Source organism: Rattus rattus, chromosome 15 (genome assembly GCF_011064425.1).
Source record: "Rattus rattus isolate New Zealand chromosome 15, Rrattus_CSIRO_v1, whole genome shotgun sequence".
Taxonomy (NCBI): Eukaryota; Metazoa; Chordata; class Mammalia; order Rodentia; family Muridae; genus Rattus; species Rattus rattus.
This window is the reverse complement of record NC_046168.1, coordinates 60,354,124-60,366,323: the sequence shown is the minus strand read 5'-3', so window position 1 is coordinate 60,366,323 and position 12,200 is coordinate 60,354,124. Positions and strand designations below refer to the sequence as shown.

Below are 12,200 nucleotides of genomic sequence, written 5' to 3'. Positions count from 1 at the left end.
ATAAAATCAGGATGTGTTGCAAGCTGAAGTCTTTACCATGAATGTGTCTACAGGTGCTGCCACCACATGGAGACATGTGACTCCAGTTTCTTCAGCCTTTCAAAGTGGGCTCATACTAGAATCCTCTCGAAGCTTTGTCATCAGGCTGGGATTATGCAGTTACTACTTCATGTGTTCTTCAATATGCAAGCAACCATTATGAGACTGCTAAGTCTTTAATAAGTCAATGTTACACATGCGCACACACAAACACACACATACCACCATTAACTTAATATATCTAGGTATACAGACTAACAACTACTCATTTACCCAAGGCCGCACAGCTAGCAGAGTTTTGAGAGAGGATTCAAAACTTTGAGGTTCAATTCCTTACCTCCATAACCTTTACACTTTGACTGTACTGTGACAAGCTCCACAACTAATCTCCTGGCAGTTGAATGAAAGCTACAGCGCTCTTTATACATATAGAAAATATGATAATGTTTTTAAGTCATGGCAAATGAATAAACAGATCAAATTATCTATTGAGTTTGAAAAGGTATTAGAGAGAAACATAGAGAAAAATATATGTCATAATTCTATAAATATCAAAAAAAGCTAACTTCTCTTCCATCTCTTTAATTTACTACAGAAGAAAGTAGGAGAGGATACCTGATTTGGGATCACTCTTACATTAAAATCTGGTCCCCTCAAGCTACATAACAGAAGTCTGAGCTTCTAGACTTATCTGTATAGTGCTTGTTCATGGACACTACGAATGATCACATATACACTAGAAGCTTCGCATATAATCTAGGATATTAAGTGCCCAGTAAATGTTTATTGATGATGTCAGTGCCAGCTTTGCAGCTTTGGACATAGGAACAAGCCACTGGCTTCTATGAGCATCTGCCTATGAAGGTTTACATGGAAGAGAGATAGATCACGATCTCAGTGATCACTTCTAGTTTTGGTGATTTTTTTTTTGGTATAAGTGGATATCTGCAATGCAATTCCTTCCATCTGAAACCTGGCTTTTAGACTTTTCAATGCATGATGTTTTCTGAATGGTACAATGATGAAAGCACCCAGAGGAGTGGGTGATAAACATGGCACTTACAATATTGACACTATTAACCAGTCAGACAGACTAATGACAATGCTAGCGAGCGTAATTCGTCTGCCAGAGATGTTGTTCATCAGCCACAGATGCTAAATGCTCTACCTTTTAAAACGCGATTGTTTCGAGGAGCCACACAAACCTGCATAGGCAAACAACGAGCACAGCTAATCCTTCAGAGACATATGGCGTGCATTTGCTCTAGTGAGAAGCTAGGACATCCGATATGAATGAGAATGTTGAAATCAAATTTCAAGATCGGTTTCTTTTTCTCAATTATGAAAGGTTTCATTGAATAGCTATCAGTGTTTTCATTCTCCACCATTAATTTTAGGAAAAAAAATCTATGAGGAATATGACACATGTCATTCTGCAAATTTATCTGATTCATAATTATTTGCTTAGGATAGAGTTTATTTTTCATCTAAAATAGAGGAATCTACATGAATGTGCCAAAAATATAGTGGGACAAAAGGGAGCAAATGTTCTAATACTAATTCATACACACACACACACACACACACACACACACACACACACACACACACACACAGAGAGAGAGAGAGAGAGAGAGAGAGAGAGAGAGGAAGATGTAAAAGAGAAATTGATGAATTGATGAATGATGACGTGGAATCCTGTGTAGACCATATACTAGTTGACATTTCAATTAGGGTTAAATCTGAAGCATAGCTAGTGTTGATATGCTTAGTTATTGTGATAGGGGCAAATAACACCCAGCAATCAAAAGAGATATAACAAACAAACAGAAATCTCACAAGAATTATCTGTTCCAATAGAAGGAAATTTAAGAAAATATATTAACAAGTACAAAAAAGACTAGTGAAAGCATTCAGGCACAGTGACAGTCCCAGCTACATGAAAGAATGAGTTAAGGAAATTATTTGAGCCTAGAAGTTTTTGACTAGTTTTGTTAACATAATATTATGTTTTCCTGTATCCCCCATTGCCTCAGAAACCAAAGAAAATATAAACAAACAAGCAGACAGACAGATGGAAAAACTGTATGAATAAGAAAAGGTGAGAATGTGTGCAAATGATCTGGAAAAATGTTCAAGAAGAAGTGAGATTCAGCACAAATACAGTAGAAGTTACATAAAGACTTACAAAGCTGTGGGAATGGACTCAAGTAGAGGATTCTGTGTACATGACAGCAACACAGAAAAGATGTTATAAATAGATTTAGAACGTATTTTAAAGGTTTTCGGGAAGAATAAAAAGTGAAACAAAAAAGAATATAAACATTGGGATTAAAGAAGGAACAAGGACCCAGAAGAGGAAGATTTAGCAAATATGAATGAAGAGTAGTCAAAGAAAGGTTTTTTAAAGCAGAAAAGCAGCACAATCCAACTTATGGTTTAAAATGATAAGTCAGTTGTTATATGACCTGACTTGCCAGATTTTAGCAAGGGTATCCTGGAAAGAAGTTTACATAAATGAGGATTTTATAATAAATGATGGAATCCAATATGTGATTGTTAATTGACTTTTGAACTCATTATAAACACCAAATCTAAAGAGTAACATTATAGACTTCTTGAGCTCTAGTACTAAGCTAAAAGCAAAATCATACTTATTCTTGATTTCATAACAAGACAAAAGTATTTCGTTCATGAACACAGACCTATATAGATTTTAATACAAAGTATTGACTAATTTAATTAGGGATAGATGAATAAAAAAAGAGAATTTGAGATTTACTACAAAGCCTTTGACCTGATTGGAGAGAAAGATAATTTCAATGAGTTGGATAGAAACTGTAGAATTAAAAGGATTTAGGTGAGAATTTTAAAGTTGAAAGAAAGCATTTATGAGATTTTATTCAATGATGATGATTGACTACATGTGAAAAAAAATGATCAATGATTCCAGGTCACAAGTAAAAGTTAAAGCCAGAGAGAGGAGAGAGAGAGAGAGAGAGAGAGAGAGAGAGAGAGAGAGAAGTGGAGAGGGAAGGGGAGGCAGAAAAGAGGGAGGAGGAGAGAGAGAATTTAAAGACAGTAACAGACTCATAGATTGTATTCAAGTGCGAAGAGATTTCCTAAGAATGAGTCCTGAGGCAATTCAATATTTAAATCCCAGGGGGTTCAGGAGTGAGAAGTAAAAGAGACCATGCAATGCTGACCACAGCACCATAGCCATGGACAGGAGGCGACACAAGGAAAAATGAAGTCAAGTGATGAGTGACAAGACAGAGGAGGTAATCAAATGGGGTAACACTGACTGATGGGCATGGCATTGGAAGGAGCAAAATTACTATTTAGTTTAGCAACATACAGGTCAATGATACACACTAATAAGAAGACCAGCTGCATAAAATATAAGGCTCAAGATCATGATTAGAAAATAGCATGAGATGGGTGAAGTTAAGCAATTGGGTAAACTATTATGAAATAAAGCAGGAGCAGTGTGTAAAAAATGGAGACAAGAATGAAAGCACAATTCACCAGAATGGAAAATACAACTCCATGTTTATATATAGAAAGATATGGTCGCCCTGAATAGGAAAATTGATTTGACAGAATATCTCAAATAATGGATAAGACATAACAAATTAGCTTAGGTTCCATCTAAGTTAAAATTACAGGTCATTACAGGTAATTCTTTGATTACTACAACATACTGGCAGGATATCCTATTCCACCACTCCTGAAAGTCCAAGTGGACCCCACTCATGTATGAACAAGGATGCCTTAGCTCTTTCCTGAAATACCTCTCAGCTTTTTAATCCTATGCCATCTCTATTTCTTTCTGCCAGCCACCTGAACTTCTAGACCTCTCCCTACTAGGCATCCTGTAGTAGCCACTTTTTACTAAGACCCAAAAGCCAACAGAAACAAAGGAATATAACACTCACAAAGACAGGACAAGATATCAATGCCTAGAATCACAATCATTCCAATCCAGATGACTAGAAAATACTAAAACAATATCAGCCAAGACATGATCCATGTTACTCTTTCTCTACTCATCATAACCAGGATTAGAAACTATTAGATGTTCATTATGGGCTTAACAGATATGAAAATGTGGTACATGAGGACAAGAAAATATTACCTGGCTATGTTAAAAAATGAAATTCATGTCTTTGTAGACTGGAATAGAAAAAAATGAGCAACTTAACCTATACCCAGTGAAAAATATGATGTGTATTCTCTTATATGTTATGAGTGACATTATTTAAAAAGAATTGAAGAATCAAAAGTCATGGCCTTTTTGGAGGAAGTAAGTTCCTGGGGCTGGCATTGAGATTTTAAAAGCCTATGCCAAGCCCAAATTCTCTATGTATCAGGATATAGGTATCAGCTGCCGCTTGAAGGTCTGCCTTCATGGTCCCATGCTTCCTGCCATGATGATAATAGACTAAACCTCTAAGCCTCTAAGTAACCCCCCAATTAAATGTTTTCTCTTATAATAGTTTGTCTCAGGTAGGTTTCTCTTCATAGTAACAAAAGAGTGACTAAGACATAATAGGATATTAACCTTTAAGCATTTGATAGGCATATTATACTCCATATAACCACAGTGTGAAGATCTAGGTATTAGCGAGGATCTAGCAAGGAAGTGGAATTAGAATATGCTCATGGAGAAAATGGAAGGAAACTAGAATGGGGTGATTAAACATACAAGAGGAGGGAACAGAAGAGTGAAGGAAGGAATACAACAAGTGACAGTTAAAACTAAGGGCCACTTGAAGGGTCACATGGAAATCTACTACATTATAGACGCTTCCAAATATTTATACACAGAGGAGAGAAATCTAAATGGGATCGCCAAATAATGAGGGAGGCAAGACCCCAACAAAGCATGTCTTGCTACCAAGTGAACCCCCAGTGTCATGAACAGGTTCCATCTAATCATGTCATTAGCAAAAGGGGCTCATGAACACCCCCGAACAACTCAGATAAATTGTTAAAGCTATCGTTTGCTCTTCAGAAACAGATGGTAAGACACTATTGCTGAGGACAACACATATATATTTCATTGAACACTGAGAATTTAAGCTGGGGCCTAAGGAGAGATTTCACTCCTCCCAACTAGTGTTCATTGTACAGTAAGGTACGCTGTATGCTACCAGAGTGAAAAATTAAATACTATCCATATATCAGTCACTTCAATCTACAGGGATGATCTGTCTCTATGTAATAATGGCATAGGTATTATGGAATTATCCAATCAAGTATTTGATTGGATTTAAGAACCACTCTGTGTGATAAACCCATCCATAAAATGCTTCTGTGTCTCCAAAGACTAGATAGATCAGGCACCAAGAAGAGCATCAAATAATATTACTCTGCTTAAGGAGCAATGACATTCTGCTACACATGAAGAATAGAGCTTAAGTCAGTCATCATCAGACAAAGTTCTTTCTGGAAGAGGTGCAAAGTAATACAGAAACCCAAAACTACACAATGTGCTGAGAGTGACTTGGGACTCTCAGTCCTACACAGCATGTCTTCCTCAAACCCCTTTATTCATAGCTTAGGGAGCTATGTGCAAGAGGGAGAAGAATGACTTTTTAAAAGAAACCAGTGTGGATAGAAGACTCTAAGAAAAGGAGTCCTCCCGATCACAACAGGGCTGCGGCACTTATCAAGTCTGTACTGTGGTAGCATACACGGGGACTTTACAGATCTGATCCAGATGAGATCCAATGCTAATAGGGAAAGTAGACAGGAGCTCACCTATCTAGCCAAGAGGCTATCTCCACATGACAGCTGCTTGCAGTGGAAGGTTGACTGTCTTCAATAGAGTGTTACTGGGTATACAAACAACATTCAAGGACAGCTCAAGGCCAAACAGTGGATTGCTAGCAAAGCAAACTTTAGTATTTTGGGGGGAGTTGTTCACATAGTTGTCTGTGAAATTTCAATTGATGAATAAATGAAGGAAAAGAACATTGAAGAGCAGAGAAGATCCAATAATTTGTGTTTTCCCATAAAATCAAATGTTTGATGCAAGAAAGGTGGGGAGGCAAGAGAGGAGTTGAGAGGGGGACGCTTGAGATGGGTACAATAGAGTTACTATATGACAAGGTTTAGGTGCCATTATAGGGGTAAGAAGAAAGAGCATTCTGAGAACAGGGTTCAGCTGGCAAGATAGGAAATATTTTGCCAGGAAAGGGTATGGTAAAATGGTGTTAAAAGCAGAAGCTTGTGAACAGTTATGAAGATAAATGGTACATTCAAATTGTAATGGCAGCGAAATCGGCTTCCTTTCTCCTCAATCTCATTTCTTACTTCCTGACTTCCCTTTTTCATTTCTTCTCTTCCCATTTGTCTTCCTTGCCTCACCTACTGAGAATTACTTCATCCTCTATTCCACATTATCTCTGAGTTTGCTCTTCTCAGAACTTCATACTACATGTGGGCAATAACTGGCATATAAGAATTCCCTTATTTATTTCTATTAGCAATCCTGAAAAGCAAAATTTTAATCTTCTAAAGTATATGTTATTTGTCTATCATTTATAGACATTAAATACACAGAAATCACACAACTGAAAGCTGGTAGCACCGTTTACAAATCTAAGCATCTAATTTTGATTATGTATTTTATCTATTTGATAATATTTAATATATAATATCTATTACAGATTATAAATATATGTACTTATAATATACACATATAATATAGTATATCTCTGTAAAGAATATATAGCATATATAGTGTACTTCTATTACATATATATGATATATATCTGTTGTATAATATCTATGTATATAAAATAAATATCTGTTGTATAATATATAATATAATATATAAGCCTAACATAAAGATTAGAGTTGGAGTTCACTAGTCAAAAGACTTTCGAAACTTTTACTGTCTTTATCTGTAAACACTGAATTTAGATGTATTTAAATGTAAGTCTGTTCACATTTTCAATAGAGGATTGAGTGATACAACTCACTTCTATTAAAGATAATGCATACAGGGGTTGGGGATTTAGCTCAGTGGGAGAGCGCTTGCCTAGGAAGCGCAAGGCCCTGGGGTCGGTCCCCAGCTCCGAAAAAAAAAAAAAAAAAAAAAAAAAAAAAAAAAGATAATGCATACAGTGAGGGGACATTAGAAACTGCTGAACTATTCCCAGAGACTGAGAGGATGATGATGGAAGTGACTGACAGAATAAAAGAGGCATGGGTTACTTGAACTGAGGTAGTCTTATAAGACCTGATAATGACTGTGCTGAGAAGCAGGGAGGGGAGAAGTGCAACTTGGGATTATTGAATAGATTATTAGAATAAATAAAGAAAACAGAGGAAAAAGGTGTATTTAAAGTAGACAGTCAGCATGGTTTTGGAACAATGATATTAAAGTGTCTCTGGAAATGCCATATACAGTGATGAAAATATTTGGGCAAGGTTACTGCCTCTGACTGAATGACCAACCAAAGAGCATTCAAGGTCTGGACCTAGGACCTCTATACATATGGAGCAGCTATGAGGCTTGGTCTTCATGTGGCGCAGGGGCAGTCTCTGACTTGGCCTCTGTTGCCTCTTTGGATTTCTTTCCCTTAGCTAGGTTGTCCTGCCTGACCTCGGTGGGAGAGGGTTCACTTGGTCTTAATGCAACTGGACATGCCAGGGCAGATTGGTATCTCTGGGGTGTGTGTCCCTCCTGTCTGGGAAGGAAAGTAGGGAATGGAGGAGGGAGTGGGATGTGAAACACAGAGGAGATAAGGGAGGGGGTCTGCAGTACAGGTGTAAAATAAGTAAGTAAACAAACAAACAAACAAACAAATAAAAAGATTATTCCCTCCAGTTTGCATAAATACACGAACTGAGTCCCAAATCCTCCTAACACATGATAAAGTTAAGGAGAAAATACTCACATTGGTAAGGCTAACAGAAATGTCTGCATCTTCATTCAGTGAATGATCTTAACAATCACACGCTGTGTTCTATGTGTTTCCCCTTTTATTTTACAGTCTTGTCAAACTTTAAACCAAAACGGAAACTTTAAAGGATACAGTTTAATCACTGTTAACAAACAGAAATAAAAACATTTGTGAAGTGGTGTGAATAGAATTTTTCAGTCATCGCTGGGATGCACTCTTACCTAGCGATCACCTGACAAGTGTCATGAACATTCTAAGGTGCTCCTAAAGCTCCCATCAGATTGAAGCCCTACACAAGAGAAGCTACAACACTAGTAAGCAAGTCTCTGCTTCTTCCCTGGAACTTACTCGATATCTTCTCAAAATGACATGTTATAAAACCCTAACATGCTGAAATATTCTGAGGCTAAATGTTTTGGGAACGCCCCCCCCCAAACTGTGAATTGCAGCATGGAAAGGAAAGTTCTCTCATACCAGATTAATTACTATATTCTCCAACTTTTATTAAATCATACATACACTCTCTACTATGTCCACTACATGCTTGATCTTAATTTAATCCTAACGGAAACCTTGAAAGGCAATTATTTTTTCTTCTTTTAAAGGTCAGAAGAGTCATCAAGTTCTTCAGATACTATGACTGATGGTGAGTAATCACAATGGTTTATAATATTTAATTCTCCCAATTCTCCAGAAAATCCTATTTCTATAACAGTGTCAAAATCAAAGAAAAAATATATAGTCATTTGCATCCCAACCTTTTGTCAGGGATGTTGTATACATGAGTTTGAAACTTACCCAGTTTTGACAAAGCAAACATATATATAGTCTGAAAGAAGGGCTGGGCAAAGGTTTCATACATTCTTCCTGGCCCTTCTGAAGATGTCCTAACCATCATTTCCTCACTTGGACATTAAAAGTGTTTGGGGGAAGAAACTGAAGTTCATCGATGGTACCTACCTGTTGTCACCCTCTCTGGAGAAAAAGACCGTGAATGTTTGAATGTTTCCTTTGGCTTCGGCAGGTGGACGCCAGCTCAAACGGACAAAGCGACTGGAAACCAAGACAGGGACCACATCTCTGGGAGCAGAAGGGAGGATGCTGGAGCTTGGGATGGCTACGAAAGAACAAGAGGAGATCAGAACTGCTGGCACCACCAGGCACGACTCAGAACTGAACCATAACGTACATGGTCAAGAGTATCAGACAAGTCCTAATGAAGTCTAACAAGAGTAAATAATGTCTGAAGGGAAATAAGGAATAAATCTGAATACATTAGAGTTTAAGGAAGTGACTTCTCAATAATGTATATGATTTTAGGATTATTTTATCCCTGGAATCCATGACAAAAAGAAAAACATTGCCACTACAGATAGGTAGCAAGTAGCAAGGAGTGACATTGGGTAATGCAATTTTTAATGCTTTAAAGTTATTGTATGTATGTATGATGTATATATATAGGGACAAGCATATACCATGCACACAGATCAGAAGAAAACTGATTTGTTTTCTTCATCTATATCTACAAAGCTCTAGTAATGTGAAATTTTAATATGTATGTGATTTCTAGATAGGTCTTGCTTTAGAAATATGGAGAATATAAGTGTATTATATTTCTTAGGAGATCAAATGAAATTTTTGAATAAGAGATACATAGGCAATATGAAGGCAGAGGAAAGATATCAGGCAAATAAACATTTTCCCTGTCAAAGAAAAGTTATAATTCTTTAAATTGTGGGTTTCATTGAAGTGTGATTAACAAGAGAAAAGACACAGAACAACACTTGTATACAAACCGACATGCACCAATAAGATTCTCATTTAAATATTAATCCTATAAGACTCCAACTTTACACAGCATACGCAAGGACTTATGGGTGAGCATAAATGCCACAGAAAGACAAGCAGTTATGATAAAACCTAACTTATCCATAATATACCTATATTGTTTGTGATATACCTTGGAAAAGCTATTTATATAATCTTTAGGATCAGAAATAATTAAAAGAAACAAATTGAAAACTTATGATGAATCTGAAACTAATTTATCAACAGCCTTCCCCATTTCTGGGCTTGGATCATAGTCATTCTAGTTATATCTCTCAATATTAAACTTTATTGGATCCTAAAGAGAGGTGTGATCATACTTATTGTTCTCTCTGGGTCTGCCTTGATTCTATAATATAGAGGATGGGAGAGCACAGTAGTTTATAATAATGAATTCTATGTTGTAAGTTCTAAAAGAGTATGTTTGAAGTGTCACACTTAACAAATGATAGGTGGGTAAAATGATAGATTTGCAGTTAGCACGGCATCATCATGCCATACCGAGTGCCACACTATATGCATGTCATAGGGTTACCATTGCAGTGATGTAGCATCGCAACCAAAGGCAAGAAGGGAGGAAAGGATTTGTTTGGTTTACACTTCTACATCATTTTTCATTGTCAAATGAAGTCAGGACAAGAACTGAAATAGGAAAGGGCCCAGGAGACAAGAACTCATACAAAGGCCATGGAGGGGTGGCACCTTAGATAAGAAAATGCCTTCCAGGCCTGTCTATACCATAATTTTATGAAAGAATTTTCTTAATTGAGGTTTCTCCCTCTTAGATGACTTTATGCTTGTTTTATGTTGACATGGAACTATCCAGCACAGTGAGTATGCCAAAATATCAGAGTGGAATTCATATGTGTCCATGGCTAGTTTTCAATTAAATATAATAGTATTAATGTGTAGATTTCAATTGACTAGGAACTAGTCTAAAACAGATGTACTAAAAAGGAATAATCACTAGGAGAGACACAACATTCTTTAAGACATAAAGATGTGTGATTGTACTTTACTGTGGAGAATCCCTTAATTTATTGGAGAAATTAGTAACTGCTGCTTATAGAAAGCGCTTTGCAATGCTTACAGTTGAGAAATGGATTTACATATATTTGAGTCACTTATAAATTCCAGCATCATTCTTTTCCTAATTATGGTCTGTTGGTAAATGCATAATTCATCTCTGATGGATATGTTTATTTCCTATTGTTCAGGTTCCTGAATCAAGAAAATGTTTCATCTTGACAGATGATTTCTAGCCTCAAATTACGAACAATACAGTCGTCTGCTCATAATTTATTTTTAAGGGAATAAAAAAATACTTCGTACTATTGAAATTTTGAGTGACCATATCCAGGAAAGACAGATTTAGGTTATCCAGTGTTTCAGTGTGAAAGCAGTTCCACAAAGTTTTATAGTTTTACAGATAAAAGAAAGTCATAAATCAGGATGAGTTTAAAATGCGCTGGCAAGAACATCAGAGAAGCAGGTATAGCAAGTTCGGGGAAGCTATTCTGTAGACCCAATATCTTATCCAATGATAGTCTTAGTTTTTGGATTATTGGAAATTAGAAGTCTGCTGAAGTCAGTAGATTCTAAAAAGTGGCTATCATAACTCACAGGATGTTAGTTCAGTCAGGGAAGTAGGCAAGGAATGGCTGTTGCAGAGGGGGAGAACTAGCTCAAGATAAGGAAACTAACTCCTGGACCTACAACATCCCAAGCTCTCCACGGTACTGAAAGTCTAATCAGCCAGCCAGTCTCAACAGACACAACTTCTTTTCAGGTGTTTCCACGCACAATTCTTACTGTTAGGTAACATCACACTCTGTGGATGTAGGGATTGCATATTACTTATTAACTATTACAAGGTATCTCATGGCTTCGATGGCTTATTCCTGGGAACTGATGTCTATGAGATGGAATAATGGGAAGACAGTACTCTTCAGGACAAAATTAGCTGATAAAGGGCGTTAAATAAAGAAGCTCTTGGTATAGTGATTCCTTCAAAAATCCTATTTCTAACCATTTGGATACAAGTTCAAATACAAGTTCATCGAATACAAATAATGATAGATACAAGAAAAATATACAATCAATGTTGTTAAAATACATAAAATCTGGTGATTTTTGTATGTGTGCCTCATCTGTAATCCTCACTTCATTAGGATAAACTGTGTTCTTGATTACTTAATTTTTTTAGGTCTTTTAATCTCTGTAACACATAAATATTGTGTCATGCACAGAGAGTTCAGATCCACATCATAATGGCTAATAGGTATGCTATCTTTGGGCTGGTTTTGCAGACTATTTTCTCTGGTTCTCTGGGTTTTCTTTCACTTGATTCAGAGATCAGCTGAGTCTATCTTCCTGCTGGGAACTAAACTGGTTGGCTGTGAGATCCTTTTAAGT

At 36.6% G+C, this 12,200-nt stretch overlaps 1 protein-coding gene across 1 annotated transcript in view; it reads right to left on the bottom strand.

Moving 5' to 3' along the window:
- The window catches only part of Dcc (DCC netrin 1 receptor), a 1,074,495-nt gene that overhangs the window by 305,485 nt on the left and 756,810 nt on the right, over positions 1-12,200 (bottom strand). The window contains exon 8 of the mRNA XM_032886223.1: positions 8,919-9,075. Within this exon, the coding sequence (XP_032742114.1) occupies positions 8,919-9,075 (157 nt within the window). The remainder of the gene's footprint in view (positions 1-8,918; positions 9,076-12,200) is intronic.